At 41.8% G+C, this 22,562-nt stretch overlaps 1 protein-coding gene and 1 long non-coding RNA gene across 3 annotated transcripts in view; both read left to right on the top strand.

Annotated features, from left to right (window-relative positions):
* LOC117962033 (pyruvate carboxylase, mitochondrial-like) overlaps nucleotides 1-22,562 on the top strand; it is a 252,631-nt gene that overhangs the window by 33,543 nt on the left and 196,526 nt on the right. For both annotated transcript variants that reach the window (XM_034901074.1, XM_034901075.1), the window contains exon 10: nucleotides 15,909-16,027. In XM_034901074.1, coding sequence (XP_034756965.1) covers nucleotides 15,909-16,027 — 119 coding nt within the window. The remainder of the gene's footprint in view (nucleotides 1-15,908; nucleotides 16,028-22,562) is intronic.
* LOC117962036 overlaps nucleotides 22,224-22,562 on the top strand; it is a 17,063-nt gene continuing 16,724 nt past the window's right edge. Inside the window, exon 1 of the long non-coding RNA XR_004660547.1 lies at nucleotides 22,224-22,520. This is a non-coding gene — a long non-coding RNA (uncharacterized LOC117962036). The remainder of the gene's footprint in view (nucleotides 22,521-22,562) is intronic.

The following is a 22,562-nucleotide window of genomic DNA, read 5'->3' as shown; positions in this document are numbered from 1 at the left end:
ATATATATATATATATATATATATATATATATATAATTTTTTTTTTAACTGCAGTAAAACTGCACATTTTCGAGTGGCCTTTTATCGTGGCCACCCTGAATTCCACCTGTGCCATAATCCTGCGGTCTAATCAGCATATCTATATGACACACCTGTAAAGTGGATGGATTACCTCGGCAAAGGAGAAGTGCTCACTAAAAGATTTAGACAGATTTGTGAACAATATTTGAGAGAAATAATCCTTTTGTGTTTTATAGAAACAATTGTACATGTTTGAGTTAAGCACATGAAAAATGGGGTCAAAACAAGTGTTTCTAATTTTGTTCAGTGTGCTATACATTCCATGTATGTGCCTCACCCATACTGTGGGCTTTTCCAGTTCATCTTGGTGCCATCTTTATGTTGCAGTTTGGCAGCAAGTTTCTGCACTTATTTTCAAGCCTCTATATCATGATTTGGATTTGGTAAATGTATCAGCAAATAGTAAAAGCAAAAGGGATAATGTGAACGTGTGATCCAAAAATGATTAGGCTTTTTAGCCAATGAATGTTGGTGTTTTAACGTCTACTGACTCTACAGGTTGAACCTGCTTAGAGCCACACTTGAGCATTAGCATGTGGATACAGGATGTCGTATCAACATGAGAGTAGCACTTAACAATTTTTGGAAGGGTTGTTAGCTGATAGAATAGACAAACCTCATTAACTATTGGTGTCTTAAGCATGCACGTAAGCTCACCTTAGATGTCTGCGGGCAACAGAACTCTGTCTAATTAGCTCAACATCTCTCTCGGGGTGTGTGAGATGAAAGACAATAATGTGTTTGTTTATAGATAACTTTAATGTCAGCGAGGCTTTACTGTCTGCCATTTTTGTTTCATAGCATATTTATTGGTTTAACCTTAAGACGGAGGAGGCAGAGATACTGTCAGACACACTGTGCAGCTGTATTCAATGGTGTTACTTGTATAGGGGAGTGACGGAAGTGCTGGCAATTTGGGTTGCTGCGTTTTACACGTACATTTTTGTTAGTTTTCTTTGGGTAGCGAGGAGAGAGGTAAACTTGTCTTTTTTTGGGCATAAATTAGCAGACTCAAACATTTGAAGCTGGGCCAGAAAACAACACGTTTTCCTTTTTTCACACTTTTGTGAAGCAAGAGGAGTGTAAGAGGGCCGAAAAGTTTAGTGTGTGTGTGTGTGTGTGTGTGTGTGTGTGTGTGTGTGTGTGTGTGTGTGTGTGTGTGTGTGTGTGTGTGTGTGTGTGTGTGTGTGTGTGTGTGTGTGTGTGAGAGAGAGAGAGAGAGAGAGAGAGAGAGAGAGAGAGATGGAGAGAGGACACGACAGGAGACATATTTGAAATCTGTATGTAAGAAGATGATTTTATGAGAGGCATCATTTGCGGTTGAGTATTTTAGAGAAGGGGAGAAATCATTTGTTAATAAACTGCTACTCAAAAAGCAGAAAAGTGTCTGCAACTCATCAGCACTCTCAACAAAGCAATTGTGTGTATGTCTGTGTGCAAGTAAGATCGCACAGTGCTGTACATGTGCACATATGGAAGTCCAGTCTGATTAAAACTTACTGTGTGCTGCTCTCATCGAGAGAGAATTAGCTCCTTCTGGTTTTGTGTGTTTCGGTCTTGAATGTTTGGCGATTCAGTGCTAAGTGTCGGTGTCTGCAGCCTGACTTCACCCTTTATTAAATAATGGCACATACCATGTTTTTGTGACATGCAATGCTTCTGTCCGACGAGTAAATATCTGTCTTTGATACCATCTTGTGTGGTGTTTCAGGCCTCTTGCTTGGCGTCCCTCTGTAAGCTCTGTTTGTGTGCAGACACGCATCTGCCAATCCACCAAGGGTGATAACGGGGGATTAGTTCTGCTGTCAATCACCTCGGTGATGGTGAGTGCACAGATGACACGGCCGCACTCAGACATGTTATGTGCACACACACGGGGGGGCTCTTGGTCCCTTGAGGTGGTCAGTGTACTGTAAAACATTATTACTACTTACAGACCCATAAACACCCTGCCTGTGTGTCTGTGTGTTCTCATTTTTGCGTCCCAGTGTGTTCTCGTTTTAGACTTTAAAACTTGCAGCACTTTTTGCCCTGAAAGCATATTTTAATATTACATCAGGAAAACCAGCATTTTGAAATAGGCTAGTAGACAAAAATGTTCCACTCTTTTTCCCAGTGAGCTCATGTGTCTGTCAGTTTGCTTTTCTCTAATTTATTTATTTATATTCTGCTTGCACGTTTTTGTCTTTCTGTATTTATCTTAACTGCATGTTCCTTCCTTTGTGGCTTCTTCTTTGTACACTGCCCTCCCTCTATTTCATATCCAATACTTTTAGTATCCCAACAGTTTGCCTCTTGTCTGCTGTTCTGGTCAACTTATTTTCTATTTGGAAGGTCAACAATGCCAAAGTCGATATGTGTTTTTCTTGTAGTCAAATTAAAATCTTCATCTAAGACTAAATGTAAAGTTTTTAAGGTACTTATCCATAGTGGGTGTATTACCTGTAGTAGATGTTTATTGACATGCATCTAGTTTGGAAAGCAGCCAGGACAGGCACGTACGTGAAGCTCATTTTACCCGCCTTACGCTGCCTTTATTGTTTGTCATTTGTTGACCAGCAACTCCTGTGTTCTGCAAGGAAAAAATACTATTTTTGCCAAAGGAATGTATTTTTAGTTGTTGAAAATGGCATGGATGGATATAACGGCTTCAGTTCCCCATTGGTATGAGCTGTCTGATGAAAGGTTTTTAAGCGATATTCCAAATATTCTCAATATATATAGTCTAAATATACACTTAAATAAAACACATTTTGCTCCTGACTCGTAAAACTATCACATATTTATCTAAATCTAAAAGTTACAGCCATTTGTGTGTAGAGTGATTTGGGAAGTAACGGTATAGTTTCCTCCAATCTGTTATCTTGCCCTCCACATTACGATTGCCCTACTACATTAGCGTGCGTGCGTGCGTGTGTGTGTGTGTGTGTGTGTGAACTCTGTGGGTGTGTGGTCCATTGTCTGCAGAAAGCAAAACTGGATTCTGCCATGGTGTGTGTAATGTAGACAAGGATGCATAAAATAGTGCAGAAGTCTTGCATGTCAGGGTGACATTGGCACTTGTGATTGGATGGGTGCTATTTTGAGCATCCGTGGCTTGAATCCTCATGCCTGTGTTTGTAATGCATGTGTTTGTCTATTCAAGCCCAGTACTAAGTGTGATATTGAAATGGACAATGTTTTTCTTATAGCTGATTATGAAGGAGGAGTATGTGTGTGCATTTTAAGAGGCACATTTGTGGGAATAGAATCCCTGAGGCAGGAAAAGGCAGCAATGTGATACTGTCTAGAAGGGAGACAAAGATGGAGGTATAGATGGAGGATGAGGAAGCATCACAACATAAATCACAAAGCAGAGGGAAGTGGATGGAGGGAAGAGGATACAGAGAAGGAAAAGGAAGAAGACAAACTTTCTGTTAATGAAATGAGGAAACTCAGGAAAGAGTAATCAGAGACAACAGGAAGTGAGGAAAAAGACAAAAGAGGGGAGATATTGATTTTATTTTTTTTATTTTTTTTGCCAGCGGGGGGAAATTGAAGTTAACTGTGCTCTGAAATTAGAGTTAAGGGAAAGGTGGAAGGATGGATTGGAAAACAGAGGAGAAAATGGTGGGAGAGAGCAGCAAGTCTGGACACTGTATCACATTGTGCAGCAATGGCACTGAAGAACCGTGAAGTGTGCATGCTTATGAATAATATATGGTCACAGCAGTAGTTGGCACAGAGGCCAGATAACTACTCAAACTGCACAATAAACCAGCTCGTTAGAAGTTGGCCTTCATTTTGATGTCATTTAAAATGGTAATAAAACCGAGTTGGTGAGATACGAACATCCCGCCTACAACAATGAGCATCTAAACAAGCAAAACGCATCAGATGCCAAAGAAAGACACACACATCATTTGGACAACATTGTCTAAATTACCCATCGAATGGAAAGCTAAAATGGCCTAAAGTCAATGATGGGCAAATGATTATAGTAACAGGTTAAAGGGTGGTACGGGTGGGAGCTGAAAACTCAGACAACGAAATTACCCGAGTGCTTTAAGCAGAAAAGGTATTCTTTATGCCTAAAACCTCCTACTGTGTGTGTGGTAACATGACTTTGCCTGGACCAGACAGCCGCATCGAAAGCGTAATGGTGGACAGCTCAACTGGACAGCGTCCATCGACTGGAAACGCAAAAAATTATCATTCATTTATCGTTACAGGTCAAATGTGCACATACTTGTTATTTTCGGTCATATCGTGCAGCCCTACATGTGACCTATGACATCAACAGCAGCTCGGTTTCATTGCATTCTAGTAAGTTACTAAATGACCCATATGAATCCCATTTGTGGTTTTCCTGAAGTCAAAATGTGTGCTCTGAAAGGAGACTATAATAAGGTGCTAACAAAATAAAGCATTTCAGTTTGTTTCCAACCCAAAAGTAAAGTAACAAAAGTATTCGTTACTCAGAATATTTCAGAAAACTTTGTATTGCTGTTGGGAGGCTCGGTGGCAAATATTGGCCAATTTGTTTCTGCTGTTCTATAGCTGCACTTTTTCCATGGATGCCAGCCATAAACAATAACTGTAAATTGAGCCTCAGCTTGTAATGAATTCATCAGCATCACGTTGGGTGTTGATTTCCCCGTCAGGCCTCATTTTGTAACAGCGACAGGCTTGCACTACGTTACTCCTTATGTAGCATCCTAATGGTGTACAGTATGTCTAAACGGGACTGCTGTGGTGCACGACGGTCTGGCTTCCTGCCAGCTCTGGCCTCCTGACGACTGGAAAAGGGAAAGTGAAACGCGGGCAGAAGATTTGTTGCCATAATGTGCTGCTGCATGCAGTAGAAAGTGGAGCCTCTGATGAGGAAGATAATTTGCCCCATGGAAAAATTCAAATGAAAGGACAAAAAAAGTTGTTAGTTTTGACTCGACGTGCTGTTCTGTGTTCTCACACCAAGCACGAGTGAAGGAAACTGAAAATGACAATGCTTTAAAATGCCCATATTATGACAAAACGTGTGTGTGTGTGTGTGTGTGTGTGTGTGTGTGTGTGTGTGTGTGTGTATATTTTATTTAGTTTACTATATTTTAGTCAAGTTTATTATATTTTTACTATATATTTATCTTACTATATTTTATCTAGTTTACTGTATTTGTGCTATATCTTTAGTTTACTTTTAGTTTAGTTTACTATATTTATTTTTACTCTATTTACTTTACTATATTTTATTTCATTTACTATATTTGTACTATATATTTAGTTTACTTTTATTTAGTTTAGTTTACTATATTTGTACTATATATTGTAATTAGTTTAGTTTACTATATTTGTACTATATATTAAGTTTACTATATTTTCCCACACAATGAGTAACAAACACAGTCATCCCCCGTTGTATTTTTTGTCACTCCTGTCATCACTCTTGCTCTCCCTCTCTCCCCTCCCTCCCTTCGGCTGTGTCAAATGTTGCAGTGTGGTGTTTTTCACTCGGACTGTATCCAAATCCTAGGCCGACATACACGCACACCAAGCAGTGTGCAGACGTGCACGCAGCTGCAGTCTTGTGAAGTAGAAAACCCATTTCTGCCCTGACTACCTTTTTGGAAGGAGTGAGAAACTAGGGAGTGAAACGGGGAGCTAAAGGAGGGCGGGTGGAGTAATGGAGGAAGGAGTGAGATGGAGGGAGGTATGCTGGGAGTGAGGTAGCCACGGTGGGAGTGTAGGAAGGAAAATAGCATTTGGCCTGATTGTTTGTTTGTGTGTGTGTGTGTGTGTGTGTGTGTGATTTAGAAGACACATCTCTGCACGTAAGCAAACATTAATCTTTGTCTGTGGACGCGAGTCTTGTCATTTCTTATATTTGTGTATAGGAATGTATAGACCACCACACTCCGTCCAACTGTGTGTTTTGCACTGCTCTTTGATCATAAGGCATTTCATAGACAACAGACTCATTATGCTTCCATTAACTGTTGATGGAGCGAGAGACCTTAAATTGAGTAATAATGCCCTATATTAGATATATCTGAGGGATGAGCGGAGGATAGGGGAGGGTGGGCGAGGTGAAAAGATGGGTAAAAGATCAGGGAGGAGAGGTGGAGAGAGGGGAAGCCTTAAAAGGTAGCAGGACGCAAGTGAACAGTTTATAATTCTAAGCTCTTTGGCATAAGTGAGTTGAAAAAGAGAGATTTTCTTTTTTTCCAAAGCAATATAATCTTTCTTTATGCCCAGTGTCAGAATCTAAATGCCTTTTTCAAAGAAAACACTCCGTAAAGGGCCACAGGAGCCAACGGACTCTCCCAAAACCTCTATGGTCTCATATCGCTGGAGTCTGAGAGAGAGAGAGGAAGACGGGAATGAAAGATGGATGTTAGTGAGTAGAAGTTTTGAAGCTGTTAATCTTGATATGGAAGGGTTTTTTAGTGGTCTGGTGGGTGAATTTGAGAGTGGAGTGGGAACTATATAAAATCAATAAACAAAATATAACTGCCCCCATTTTTCCTTTTGAATAGCAGATTAGTCAATGTTTTTTTTTTCATGATGACGATTGTTGATTTAAATAGTCACACATGGAAGTGACATTTCATCAAAGGCCAAAGTTGAAGAACTGAGATTTCTGCAGGAATCAGAAGAAACTTGAAGACAAAAGAGACATGAAACACAGGTGGACAGGGAAAGGTTACGGGGCCAAAGAGGTAAAGGAGAAGTGGAGAAAATAAAACCGTGTTGTGACGTGTGAAAACCACCCAACCAAACACACACTATGCTCTCACCGTATAGCAGTCTATTTGATGGTGTCATAAAATGCGACCGTTTGGGTTGCCTTGCCGACAGCGAAGGAGCCCACGAAGCTTCCTCTGAACCTCACGGTCTCATCATTTCAGGATGAGTCTGCCTTTCTGTCTCTGTCCCTTCAGTACATCTAAAGTTATGGCTGCACTTTGCACTTGATGTGTCTTTTTTTATTTTTATTAATTGATAGTAAACATCAGATTTTATGAGCCCACAATTGTGTATCCACATGCGGACTGTAAATTCCTGTTAGGTGTCTTCTGTGGCTGTATTGATTTAAAATCTGTCTGTGTTACCTTTCCTCTTTCTCCCCCCCTCCCTCTCTCCAGCTTCTGTGTGTGCACTTTATGGCTGCATTGCTTCCAGACTATGTACAACTCCCACTCCACTGCTGGCTGATGGCCGTGCAGCTTCCATTTGGTTCCACAGGTCTCCCAGTAATGAGAGAAATCTACAAATCAGTGGATTTTTATTTTGCATCCACATCATTGTTGTGTCGTGACTGCCACATCACAGAATGGCTCATTTGCTTGTCGTACAGATAGCTACTTGAAAGCACAGGAATAATGCAGCGCACATTTTTTTTTGCACATCTCCATCAGTGCATCTAAAACTAATTTGAATGGCCATACACATTTTGTCCGATGCTCAATGCCAATGTTTATCTATTGCAGTCCTCTTCAAAGTACACTCATTAGTTCTTAGATGTAACGTTGGTTTAGAGGTAAACAACAAAGATCCTACCAACCTTCAGGTAGAAAAAGTATATCTCTGGCTGTTAAGTCCCTGCCAGACATGCATCTCATTACATAACTGTGATGCCATTTTTTAATATGCGGTTTTACGTCTGACTAAGCACCCTGTCATGGAAAAGTCTCACCTGCAACCCCATTGGGTCAGCCCGTAACTTTTCTGTAACACTTTGAACACAGCAATAGTCACAATTCAATACAGTTCCATTAAAGTAAAGGTTGCAGCAACACCAAAGTTAAACACGCACAATGAGAGACAATATACTCGTCCCTTTTTCCTTATTAGGGATGATTCAGCTTTTTTTAAAGTGAGGTTGTATGAGGTACTGTACACATCAATAGTCATTGTTCTGCCCACAGTAGATGGCCCATTCAAGTTGAGTCCTAAGCTCTTAAATCAGTTCTGCCGAACAATGCATCCACCTTTTCCAACATGTTGGATCAACGATGTCGTCAGCTCAAATGTTAAGCTGTTTTGGGTCAAAATGTGAGTTTCATACATGTAACACTCATCTGGTCTGACAAAGGAGGGGATGCAATTCTTGATGTGGCGATGAGGTCTTGCCTTGTATAGAAAGGGTCTTAAAAAGTATTTCACTTTAGGATTCCTCTACATACCGTGCTAAAGTCACACAATGACACACGGGAGTGTCATCCGCCATCTAATGTAGGTAATACACTTACTGTATACAACCCCACTTCAAGAAATATCTGTTACTCTAATATTATCTGTTATGTGTCACTGTGAGTGTACCAAGTTGTTGGGATTTATGCCTCAAGTAAGATTAGTTTATAAAAAAGCAACCCTTCTACAACCATGGTAATCATCAGAAGGTCCTCTCTCCATCTGCCATCTGTGTGAGCAAATGGGAATCCCTTAAACAGCCAGATGAAGCCACCAATGTTACGTATTCCATGTTTGAAGAGAGCTATTGTTGCTTACCACTGTTGTCTTTGTCTGCAGTCTTTTGACACGAGTCGAGGACATCACCTGTGCAGCTTCAAACCTTTCAGTGCTGCTGCTGCATCTTGTGGCCGTTCCTTTCATCACTCTTACATCACATGTTTCAGTCCTTTTTCATCCCCAGGCATGTTACTAACAGCCAGTCAGCTTCTCTCGCTGGGAATCTACAGGTGCTTTGATTTTGATAAGATCATTCTCTATTCATGTCAATGTCTTTTTCTCGGTCTTTTTCTCTAGTTTCCCTTACTTTGTCTCTGTTCGCTTATAGCCATCTGCTTTATTCCCCATCCACCTTCCTTAATCTCCATTCTTTTTCTTGTCCCTGTGCCCCATCCATGCATTGCTGTTCTGCCATCTGTCCATCTGGGACCTTTTAGCCCTTAGTCACTCTTGACACCCGTTCTTTTTTTAAGTTCCATTTCTTAATTTTTTTTAAAGATGATAAGTCTTACTCTCTGAAGGCTTGACAAACATGAAGCAAGAGGAGAGAGCGTTGAAAGTTGAGCTGCCACATACAGAGAGATGGCGGTGGCGAAATAAGGAACCGTTTTTGATTTGTGTAGAGGAAGAGGGAAAAAGATGATGGGAGGGAAGCAAAGGGAAGGATCAGAGCAGTGAATAGAGAGACTGTGCATGAGATATGAATGGCTGTTTGTATAATGAAGGATTTTACCTTTTTTTGAGTGGTCTGGTAGGGTTTACTATGTCCATCCTTATCTACCACTGAATAAACATGCAGGTTTAAACAGGGTGGTCAGCGCTACAGTGGGGACCCAGGTCCCACCTTCTTTGGCATTCATCCAGGCTGCTGAAGTGCCCTCAAGAATTCCAGTAGGTCTGCACCATTGGGGGTAGACAGTATGCCCCATGTACGGAGACTCGGTCCTTGCAGCAGCGGCCACATGTTCAATTTCATCCTGCAACCCTTTGCTGAATGTCAATTCCCCTCTCTCCCCCTCGTCCCCCTTCTCTCATATGTCTAAGCTGTCCCCTCAAACAAAACAGGGCTAAAATGCCAAGAAATGGTCTGCAACAAAACCACCAGAAAAAAAGGCCCTAAGCCCGTACCTCTGACTTTCAGGCCATGGTAAACATAATGACACTGGGCTTATGGAGTCCAACCAAAGCACCATGACATGCCTGATGGCATGGTGGCAGCCTTGCTCATTCAGTCAATCCCCCACTCTGGTCCAGACTGGAATACCTCAACACCTGATTATTTAGATTTAATTATCAAATCACCCCAGACACATTTGAAGCAAAGCTTGGGTGTTCCGGTCCCAAATTGAGAACCTGTTAAGTGTGCATTATATAACACTAATGACCACACTCAGTAAACACTTATACATGGGGTAATTTAGGCATCAATTAACTTCATAGTCTTTTATTTCAATACTCCACCAGAATTAACGACATATGTCCAATTTCCAATTACAGGAGCCTCGTGAGAAAACCTCTCCCATGAGAACACAGTCATAATAATGCCAGTGTATTGTTGTTTTATCCCTCCCATTCAGATCCGTGAAAGCCTTTGTTTCCCTCGTACTTATCCTGCAATGTGTCTGTTTTCCTATTACAAATTTGATGACCAAACATGTTGTGCAGCAATTTATTTAGCATACAAATTGTGTGGAAAACAGAATATGGAGAAGGAGGGAGGATGACCTCAATCTTAATCACAGAGACAGAGGGTAGAATAGAGAGTATGGACAGGCATGATTTGAAGCAGAAAGAAATAAGTGATGGACTTGAAGCCCGGAGAAGAACTGAAATGAACGGATGCACACATGAATTGGTAACTGGATGGAGGGATTTCGGTCAAGCTCCTTTCCATTACAGCAAGGGATGAATGTGAACGTGTGTGAACGTGTGGGTGCATATGGCACTCAGAGTGTATGTTTGTGTGTGTGTGGGCGTCTACACGATTATGTTCATTATGACCATGTGTTTTGTGTACCTTTTTCGTGTGTGTGTGTGTGTGTGTGAGAGCACCGCTGCCTTGGCAGCTCCCTGCAGCTAAAGGATTAGAGAGGTGGCACCAGTGAAATGGAGCTGATCTATTTGTGTGTTTGTGTTATTCTGCGCTTGTATCTGCAGTGAATCAGATGGGAGTTGTGTGTGCTGCGGGTCTGAAAAGGGAATTGAATCAGATTACAAAACATCTTGGCACCAGATTAACTCCCAATCCCCACAAGAGCGGAAATAAATGAAAGAAAGGAAAGAAGTGAGCTGCAGTTGAAGGAAAGGAGCAGCAGTGATGTTTAGATGAGAGGAGGGTACTGATCTAGTTATGTAATAACTGCTGGGTGATGTGACTATGTGCCTCTAAAAGTTGCTGTGTGTAGCACCTTTTGAACAGCTTTTCATTTTCAGATTGTGTTATATACAACAAAGTGACAAGTCACTGTGTGATCAGCCTCTATTTGATGGCAGTGACTGTTGGTGCTGCTGTTGTCAAAATGAAGGCTACATTTGCCATGAATGCAGTTGATGTCATAAAGATGGCAGCACTCCTCCCTCCCCATTGTGACTGTGTGCAGTTTTCCCTTGGGCTCCATCTGTGTTTTACTCATTCCACCCCCTGGCAATGCCAGAAGCTTTTCCTTATCATAGGTAGTTTGGGTGCTGTAAAGCAACCCAGCAAGTTCATTACAGGGTATCTTCAGGTTTTTTACGGTCTGTCTCTTTTAATATGCTAATAGGCATGTGAGTATAGTATAGCATTATCGATTGCTATAATCATTCCTGCTGGCCATGACTCCAATACCGATTGGTGGACAGTCTCCAGTCTTTTTCCCATGCAGAAGGGAATTCTAAAGTTCGATTTGGTGTCTTTGTGAGCTACTAACTAATGTGAGCAGACGCAGCCTTTTTACAGGTCGGTACCAACAAATTGTACGCTTGATTTGGTTTGTTCCATGTGCTGCATTAATCACATCACACCTAAAGCTGGTGAGCATGTAGCACATTACTTTGACTGCGCCTGGACATTTCCTGACCCAGCATGCACTGCTTTCTGGCTGCGGGATGTGGGGCATTGAGGGAGATGGCAGGCGACTGGACTAATTGGAAGGCTTCATGTGTGCATAGAATCATCAATATATTGTTTTTCCTCACATGATTTGCATGTAGTGGCAGTAATCTGGCAACAGCAACCTTGAGTCAATCATTTTTCCTTTACACAGTAAGTGGAGGTCGAGGGCCAACCAAGGTCAAAAGCCAAAGGTTTGGACACACCTTCTCATTCAATGTGTTGGAGCCATTTCCTTGGTTGACCTGCGTGTGATGCTGGAGGTGTAAATCTTTATTTAAATCTGGCCTAATTCTGGTCTGTCATAGTTTTGATGTCTTCAGCGAGAATCTACAGTGTAAATAGTCATCAAAATAAAGGAAACTCATTGAATGAGAAGGTGTGTCCAAAGTTTTAGTACAGGCCAAAAGGCTATCTATATATAGGGGGGTGTGTGTGGCTAGTTTAAAGTCTTCAAAAATGTTTTTATATATGTAGTTGTTTTTTTGTCAGAGCATGGCATAATGTCACAGGAGTATGTAGCTTAATATACATAAAAAAATACACTGTTTTGAGAATAACTAATATTAAATGTTAAATCTTTGCGCTGCTTTAGTGTTCGATGTGAAGCAGTTCTGGTACAGTGCCATCTCAAGTAAAGTCCCACTATCAGTCAACAGTTTATACTGTCTTACATTAAAAGTCTTGAAACGTTTCTATTTCTTCTCCCCGTGACTAACCAATGGCCGTTTTGAATGTAGTTACTTGTTTCTGTACTTTGAGTTCAAAGATGCAAATAATTGCAGGATTCTTTGTGCGTCCTTGCAGAGATGAAATTGCAGTCAGGCTCTCAAATAAAGACGAGGCTTGACACAGATTAAAAAACATTTTGGCAGTCCGAGACTCATGCAAACTTCATCAGAGCTAACATGACCCAATATGTTGCTGGCAAACAACAACTGTCTACTGTAATAAAATTGGCGCTAGAAACACCCCCTCCTGGGGAATGGAGGTTTTTGGGTTTAACCCTTGTTCATTTCTTATTAAAATAATAAATCAAGCCCTGTTGAAGCCTGTTAGGGGCTAACTCTAGCAGGTGGATAACTTGGTGTAGACAGCACCGATTGGTTAGTTTCTCTGTCTACTGACAGACCTAGTCATAGTGAAAAATAGTTTTGTGGTGCGGATAGTCTTAATTAGCATTGTATCAACTTATTTGGCGACTGCTGTAATGTAACGGTCGTTCATTAATATTAAAAAGCTTTAAACTAAAAACATAAACATAAATTCATTTATTATTATTCATTTCATCAAATTGTTAGTCCCTGGAGGCTTTGATTTTTTTACTTCTACTTTGTGTGGACCACTTGCTGCTGTACTGATCGGTTTTCTCCACACCTTTTAACTTCCACAAATGCTGCTTTCGCCTTCAGACATCAACAATGCTTTTTTCATCCTTTAGGATTACAGACCGCTTGGTGAGCGCACACACACACAGTGGCCGGAGAGAGAGAGAGAGAGAGACTTTCCTTTCCTTTCCTTTCCTCTGTCTATTTGTACTCTTCCTTCTCTCACGGAATAAAACACACATAAGTGTCCTCATTTGAGCCATCCATCAATCTTTTTTAACTCCCTCCCTTCTTCCATCCATCCGTCTCTACTTCTTTTTGCATTTGTCTCCCACTACTCATGGACTGTTAATGCACTTTGTCTCACTCTCTTGCTTTCTCTGTGCTGAACTGTACCAGCGATCTGTCTCTGTCACTTCCTATTCAAAGCCCTACACCATTGTACATTCATCAGTGCTGGGCATCGTTAAAGCTCAATCTCACACACACACACACACTCAAACAGTATCTCTCTAATGAGTCTCAACAGACACCATAAATGGGACTAATCTCTCTGCAGAAAAAACTGCTGACTGAGAGTCTCTGAATATTTCGACACAGATGATGTTTAACAAGGTTACAGTGAATATTAATACATGTGTTGAATGTGTGTGTGTACTCTGCTCCTGATTTTTGTTTAATTTCCTCTTGAGATGAGTTTTTCTCACATCTTAATTGGAGCGGTAATGTGTTTAATAAGAGGCTGACAAGGTCTCTGAGCAGGTGTTACCTTTCCTGGGTGGAACATGTGTTTACATACCTGTGTTCTGCGTAATGGCGTCTTCATTGTATCCGCATCTCCAACAATTTTGGAGCTTTCTGAGGTTGTTGTTGTGCTTTGTTTAGTTGCCAAAGTCTAATTGCTGCAGTTTTAGCTTCGGGCCATCCCTCTCTTCTCCTCTGCCCACTTGATTGTCTTGACATTTGTGCTCGCCAAAGCACTAGGCCTAAGGCACTAGGCTTGTCTAACAAGTAAAGACTAAAGATGCATTTTGCTGTTTGAAAAATGGCGTGAAGGAATTGTTTTGGATCATTCCTTTCTCCCTGGTAGTTAACCCAGGCTGATCTTCACAGAAACACTAGGAAGGGAAGGAAACGTGAGCACACAGCTGTCTGCTCATCCACTAGTTTCCGATGTTGGTGGTGCCCTTGCCTTGTGTTTTACACATCTGATTAAACTCTAATTTTAATCTGACGTTTAAAATAGTAATATTTGTGTCACTTGTAATGGGACACATCACCTACTATGGCAATGCTTTGATAAGAAGAAGAATCTGCATGTGGCTACATGTGATCTAAGGAACTCGATCTGATTGGTTAAATTGGTGAAAAGGGTTGGAACACCAGTTACACTGCTTTGCTTAAATCATCAGTGAGATTTGTGTAAACCAGCCTAGTCTTGAAATGATACATTTTATTTATATGGCGTTTATATAGCGATTACACTCTGGCTGCAGCTCCCACCGGGCAGAATTAAACTGGAGTGGAGATGAGCCAAAGTGGAGTTTTGACGGATGAGTATTGAAAGCACTGGTGTTGGTCTTCTAACTAATTCTGTCTCCTAATTTCCTTCACAATCATGTTTTACTCTAATGGCATGTCGACTTTTAACAGAAAAACACCATTCAGTGTGATTCAATCTTGGCAAAGCAAACTAATTACACTCAATGATTTTATATTGAGTTTTCTTTTAACTTCGTCTTCACAAACTACTGTGGTATGCAGGTGTTGCATCCGATTTTTAGTTCCACCAAAACAGCTCTATGTGGGAGGGGAGGATGAAAAATTAAGATACAAGCTCCCACTGTTATAGCCATAATTAAAAGTTAAAAGGTCCAGTCATTGGTATATGCTGAACATGTATAATTAAAACTAAAGGGAGTACACTGAGTTGAAAAGACACAATGTCTGAAGAGGTGGCCAGAGATTAGATTGTTTTATTGCCTGGTAAATAAAGAATAAGTAATTAAACTAGCCATTTTGTTGTTTACAAAGATATAATGAGCAGTATTTAGCATTTTAAGTGGTATATTTGCACAATGCAGTGCTAATTACAATGAGAACATTTCGGTTCCAGGAAGAAGAGAACCTTTGTCGGACTAAAGGAAAGTCCTACATCGAAGAAGTTTCAGTTTGTTTCAGCCCAAATAGAAAAATGTATTGAAATATATTGAATATGTGTTGGGTTAGGATTAAGACTGTAAAGGGCCTTTTAGAGTAGCCGCAGCTGTGCTGGCGTGTGCAAGTGTGACATCATGAGAGAGACTACTTACACTCGTGCGTGGCGGTGGCAACACTAGTTGCAGTCTTCTATTGATCAGAGGTGGCGCTAATGAGCAACAGCTACCCACTTTAATATTTCTACGGACTAGGAGAAGAAGAGAAAGGTGTACAGCAGCAGATCTGTCACACAGTTTGCCGATACGTTCAAACGCAAATTAGTTGTGTATCAATCCAACTTTGAGGTGACAGGGTTGTAGTGTGTGTGTATGTGTGTGCGCGTGCGTGTGTGTGCGCCAGTCTTCCTTGTACCATGTTTCCGCTGTGTGACCCAGTTTAAGGACATGTTATTGTATCAGTCCCAGTAACACTGACTAATTCCTGTGTATTAATTGAACCTGACACTGATTGGGATTCTGATTGCAGTGTGAAAATATGCTTTTATGATGACAAGCTTTTATAATATCCCCTCTTGATTAATGAAGTAATTATTGCTATGCAGGAAAAATTAAGAAAAATGCCCTCCTCCCTCTATACAAATAAAACATGAAGCTTACTTTCCCTGATTTTATGTAGGCACATTTGCATAGGGAGAGGACTGTTTTTTGTTCTTACTGTTTCGTGCTTGATTAATATGAGTGAGGGTTCCCCTCTCCATTGTTTACACAACTAACTTCTCATCATGTTCTTTTTTGCTGCAGGTGGGCTACGAGAACGCAGGGACCGTGGAGTTCCTGGTCGACAGACACGGCAAACACTACTTCATCGAGGTCAACTCTCGACTCCAGGTTGAACACACGGTCACCGAAGAAATCACTGAGTAAGTAGCAGACGTTTGCAGATGGGTTTGGGAAGGTGGGCAGCTGGGTGTGGGTGTGTGTGTGTGTGTGATCATCTGTCCACAGACAGGTGTGCAGCTTCAAGGTTAGATGGTTCCCACTCTGAGAAGTTGCTACAGTAGAGAGTGAAGGCTGGAGAAAAGGAGGAGGTGTAGGCAGAGTCCAAAAGAGTGGAGGCAACTTTAAAGTATGTGAAACCAAAGCACTACATAGGCAGAATGGCAGGGTGAGGAAGGAGAGAGAGGAAAGGGATTGATAGACAGCTAAGGGAAATGGGTGTAGGGGAGGGAGATTGGTACGGAGAGGAGACCATGAACGGGTGGGCTCAGTAAAGAGAAAAGCTCAGAATGGCTAAAGGGAGAGAGACAATAGGAATTAAGGAGAAAGGTGAAAGAGACTGAGTATGAGAGATATAAAGAGCTTTCTGCTTCACTGATAACCTGTGAGATGTGCTCAGCTGAAACAACAGATGGGTCTCAAACTAACTCCCACAAACACAGACACACACACACACACACACGACATAAACACGCAAACCGACACAGGTATACAGGCCCTGCGATCACACCCAGGCCCATACATCTTTGTTCAGCACTGATGTGTGTACCCACGGAAAACTACAATTATACTAATTCATATTAGATTTTCTGCATAATTAGCAAAATAAATGAATTAGGCTGACAGTCTCAAAAATCAGTGCAGCTCATATAGGAATGGGCCATTTGCATGGAAACAGAATGGTTTCACCTGTTCCTATGGCAATCAAACATGATTGACAACTTTGTTAGTCTTGATCATTCATTGCACTTATTTGTCTTCTTTCATTTCTCTTGTCTTTATTTCCACTCACACAAAGTAACTCCTGTCAGTTAAAACATACAGTAGGTACTCCTGACTCAATAATGATGATCTGACAGACTAATGTGTCATCAATAATTCAGGTCTTTTATGGATTCTTTGTAGGGCTGTAGTTTTTCATGTTTCTCTGGTTTAATGGGATGATGGGCACCTGTGTTCCCTTCTTGCTACATGCTTGGTCATGACTCAGGGTGTCAGTGGGACCAGAGTGGACCTCAGTTAAGGAAACATGTTATTAACTAAATTGTTGCTGGATTAAAGCCCCTCTGCCACTCTAAAGTGCACCCCCACAGGTCACTTCCTTTGGCTGATTAGACATCTTCAGCGGACTGTGTGGGCATGAATAAACCCTCTCTGACTCTCCTGGTAGTTTTATTTCTCCTGTTATGGTAGGCCATATTTCACCTTTATGATTCCATCAAGAGTCAGTGGCGCACCTTAGCCAATTCCCTGCTTAGCCCCACCCAACTTGGGTAAAAACACCTGTGTGGGTGTGCAAGGGCAATGAGTTTTAGGTTCCGGTGTGTCTGAAGTTTAATCTCACCAAAACACCCCGTGTGAGATGAAGGCCTAAAATATCTTATTCATTTAGAAAATGTTTGCTAAGTTAAATTTTGGATATTTTGAACATCTGCATCTACAGTATCTTCCTGGTTTGCATCAATGTTCAGTTTTCTTTTGAGGTTATCTTTACAGCAGAGCCATCTGTATGATGTTCCATCCAAGATATCAACAGATAACTGTTATTACTGTCTACTGTCCATCTTTTATTCACGTCATGCTATGTAATCTCTTCCATTCGGTCATTTATTTCATTTTTTTCCCCCAACATGATTCTTGAGTTATAACGACCAGTTTCTGCTGTGTACTTTTTTAGGAAGCAGTAATGTTGAAATAAGTAATGTTGTAAATTTGGCAGAATTGCCTTTCTTTGGAATTACGGTTATCGAATGCAATGTCATATTTAATAGATTTAAAATGAAAAGGGGCTCAATTCAAGGCTAAGGGACACTGAAGAACTCAGCCAGTATCGTACTCATATTTTCATTTAGTTGCAACTCAGCAAGGCTGTCATGCTTGATTTATTTTCTGAGCAGTATATGAGATAGAAAGGATCTCTACTCTCCATTTAAACATCCAGCACCTCTGCCTACCCTCCCTTTGTTCTGTTCTATCTCTCCTCCTCTGCTTTACGTGCTTTTCTTACAGTGAAACAGCTTTTGCACAGACGCACACTCAGGTACACCCTTACCCAGCCGCACTGTGCTGCTATTAGCGAGACAATCAGATGATAGAAAGTCATTATTCCAGACATGGGCGTAGTTCTGGGCATTTTCTATGCCCCCCCCCCCCCCCCCCCCCCCCCACACACACACATCCACAGCTATTCATCTTTTTGGGCCCTCCTCACATGAGGGCCCTGATACTCAGTCCCCTTCCCCCCCCCCGCAATAGAAATATAAATTAGTATTATTGTTATTCATATTCCTTTATCCTGCAGAGAAATCCTCATATTACAGAGGGGAAGTTGACGTTATGTTGAAAGTTTCAGGTGTTTTAAGCCCCACTGATATTTTTAGCTCATGTTACTAATAGACTTTTTTTTACTTGCCGTTTATTCTCCAACTCTCCTTCATCTCTCCTGCCTAATTCCCTTTTCATCAATCCTTCCCTGTTCCATTTGCTTGCTTTCTCCAACCTGGCTGCCTTGATTCTTTGTCTTTTATCTTTCTTAACCCTCTCTGTCTTTGCCATTCTCTGTTTCTCCTCTTTCCTGTCTCACAGACACCTCAATTCAAAAAAGTTTATGTCTGAGTAACTGGATTCAAAATTACCGTTCAGTCTCTCCGCCACTCCCTTGACTTGTTGTTCATTCCTCACTCCTTCTCGTTTAGTGGTTGTTTACTCTCACTCTCCTCCTTGCTGTGAATAAATCGTGTATTGCATTTTCTTAGCCCCTCACTCTCTCTCTTTCCTTCTTACTCTTTCTTTGTTCCACCTCTGTTTTTATCCGTGGCAGAGGTGTTCCTCAGGATTAGGGCGAAGTCTGTTGGTCAGGTAGTTGGTCCACCACTTTGGTCGATAGTGAAATATATTGACATCTTTGATTAATTCAAATGCAGTGTGAAGCATCTGACGATACCCTGACTTTTCCTCTAGCGCCACCAGCAGGTTGCCATTGTTGCCTCGGAGTGAAACGTCCGGACAAATATCGGATTGCCAGTACATATATTCATGCAAGACTTGAGACTTACTTGTGACTTTGTTCTACTTCAGAGTGCAGGCAGAATGGATAAATACCAAGTTTAAATGCAAAGAGCAGTGATCAGATGTAATTATCCATCTAGGGACACTTTCCCGTGTGTGTGTGTGTGTGCACTTTGAACTAACTGTTACTAATAGGATGCTATCTGTGGTGAGGGTCAGCGTAGCACACACTTGGGTATCAAAGTTTCCACTCTTTCTATCTCTCCTTAATCCTTCCCCTCTTCCTTCCCAGCCATTCAACCTCATTCCTCCCTCGGGTTCTTCCCTTCACCTGTCTGTCCTCAACTGACTCACTACATCTGTCTCTCTACCTCTGTCCATTTATTCGCCCTTACACTTCTCTCGCTCTCTCTCTTTTCCTCGCACCATTGCCTCCTGTTCGGTCTCCCCCTTTGCCTTCGCCGTCCTTTCAGCCCTGTCAGTTTCTCCCTCTGTGTGTCAACCGCTCACTCTGTCACTCCCATCATTCCTTCTCTTTCTCCCCTCCTCTCAGGTCCTGCCTCCCCTTCAGTCTCATCCTTCTCTTCTCTCTCTCTCATCAATCTCATCTTTGTCATTCTTCTCCCCCCCCCGACATCTGTCTATTCATTAATTCCTCTCTCACTGTCCCACGCTTCATCTTTACTCTGTCCCTTTTAAAACCTGCCCTCGTCTTTCCTCACTGCCGTCATCTGCCATCTCTTATCTTGCTGTCTGTCCCTCTTTTCATGTAAAGGTGAAAGACAAAATGACAAAAACCTGACAGAAGGCCTTTGACGTAATTTAATTACATTTGCCAAGGAAAACCCAATGAGTTGGAACCTTGATCTGTTTGTCTTGATTAGCTGCTATGTCAGGGACAAGGGGTTATGATAATGCCATGTTACAAAGAGTTGGACCGTTTTGTGTGTGTGTGTCTGTCTGTGTGTCTGTCTGTGTGTGTCTCTCTCTCTCTCTCTCTCTCTCTCTCTCTCTCTCTCTCTCTCTCTCTCTCTCTCTCTCTCTCTCTCTCTCTCTCTCTCAGAATTCATCCTCACTTTTCAGTGCTTCCTTTGCTCCTGCCTCTCAGCGGTGGTAATGGTGTCAGTGAGGAGGCGGAATACCGCAGTCTATGATCAGAATGAACACACAAACACACTCTTTCTCATTCACAGATGCATACAAAAATACGCCCCCATATTCAAAATGTGGATGTCCAAAGGCATCAACGAAGACACATACACACTTGCAAGTGCAGGATAAAAAACCATTGCACAGGAAGGAACATTATTCGGATACCTAATCATCTGTCTTTCGTCTTACTGAATTCCTGCACAATAGTTTAATTCTGTCTGAATGTGTATGCACCAGACACAATGTGGGATACATGTAAGATAAATTTTGTCTGGGAGGCATACCCTGTGTGTGAGGGGGAGATGCATGTGTATGAGACTCGACTGTCTGAGAGGGAGAAGCGTGAGACAGGGAGACCGCCTCTGCATCCAACTCTAGCTCTGCCTTTGAACTTCTTTTCAAGGTTCAGTTTTTCCATAATTTAGCTATAAACGATCTTTCCTTTGAGCGTCAACTGTGTGTCTCTCAGTAGCAGCTTGAATTCTGCGTGCGTGCGTGCGTGCGTGCGTGCGTGCGTGTGGTTCTTTAAGTTGACCAGACAGTGTTTCCCTGAGAATTTTATTCTAGCTGCAATGCTGAAGTGAGTTTTATTGTACACAGATGTTTGATGTCAAATTACATTTATAAAATGGGCCAAAACATCTGGCCTCTTCTATTCTTACCTCTTTCCCTACTTTCCTGTCTAACCAGAAAATGCATTTCCTGCAGAAAATGCGTCGGAATACTGAATTGCTAAAGCTAACCTGGTTGAATAGCTTAAATCAGTAAGAAGATGTTGAAGTAGTAGAATAGTTTAAAAAGTAGGAATGGTTTTAATTAAGTAGAATAACACCAATAAACCATAATGAGCTAGAGGTGAGTTTTAAAAGTTGAATGGTTTTAATAACTATAATCCCACCCATAGGGACGCACGCACACACACACACACACACACACACACACACACACACACACACACACACACACACACACACACACACACACACACACACACACACACACACACAAACAGGGACCCACACTATGCTTGTAGGGTCAATGCCTGTCACTTGTAGCTGTGATAAATTAGCCTGAAGCTAATGCTCACCTGTTCAGGAGGAAATCGGCCCACTCTGCGTCCTTTTGGCCTCTAAGCTGTCTCTATCTTTCAAATCCATCTCCAATATGTACCCGAGGTTTGTTACGTCTTTGTTCACATAGCTGTTAGAAACATTGCGTTTCTCCATTGATCCCGTTTGTCTGTTTGCTGCTTTCATGGCTGTACTAACGTTACAGCTGTAGCGCGCTGGGTTTGCGTTTTTTTCAATTCAATTTTATTTATAGTATCAATTCATAACAAGAGTTATCTCAAGACACTATACATATAGACCACACTCCAGAATTTACAAGGACCCAACAGTTCCAGTAGTTTCCTCCAGAGCAAGCAACAGTGCGACAGTGGCGAGGAAAAACTTCCTTTTAGGCAGAAACCTGGGTCAGACCCAGGCTCTTGGTAGGCGGTGTCTGACGGGCCGGTTGGGGTTAGAATTTTGTAGTAGTTCATGGCATAGCAGGACACTGTGCGGCATTACAAGGCACAGCAGGACGTAGCAGGACGTAGCAGGACACTGCAGTGTAGCAGTTGAACATGGCATCACAGAACATGGAGTGGGACCATGGCGACAGCTGCTACCCCGATTTTGGAGCCTCTCTGATCCAAGGGAAGATGCTGGGGAAAAAGAACATAAGGACTCCGGGGAATGACTCCCCAGAGCTCGGTTAGTAACAAGCATTTCTGGGACATGGATGCACATAAATGAAAAGATGGAAAGATAGAGGAGAGAGGAGCTCAGTGTATCAAAATAAGTCCCCAGCTGTCTAAAACTATTATTACAGCAAAACCAAGAGAGACAAGGTAAAGAGAGCTCCAGCCCCGTCGGGCTAGAACTCTCCCCAACCGGATTGGGCTGTATGCCAAGTCTCCCTTTAGTTTTATTATATTCTTGATTATATAATAGATAAATCTGACAACTATGTGACTAACTACTACTCCCTAACAATATTCGATTCAATGCCCTAACTATAGGCTTTATCAAAAAGGAAAGTCTTAAGCATACTCTTAAATGTGGAGACGGTGTCTGCCTCCCGGACCCAAACTGGAACCTGGTTCCAAAGGAAAGGAGCCTGATAACTGAACGCTCTAGCTCCCGTTCTACTTTTAGAGACTCTAGGAACCACCAATAACCCTGCATTCTGGGAGCGTAGTGCTCTTGTAGGGTTGTAAGGTACTATGAGCTCTTTAAGATAAGATGGAGCCTG

This window comes from Etheostoma cragini, chromosome 19 (genome assembly GCF_013103735.1).
Source record: "Etheostoma cragini isolate CJK2018 chromosome 19, CSU_Ecrag_1.0, whole genome shotgun sequence".
Classification (NCBI taxonomy): Eukaryota; Metazoa; Chordata; class Actinopteri; order Perciformes; family Percidae; genus Etheostoma; species Etheostoma cragini.
This window is presented reverse-complemented; position numbering and strand designations above follow the sequence as displayed.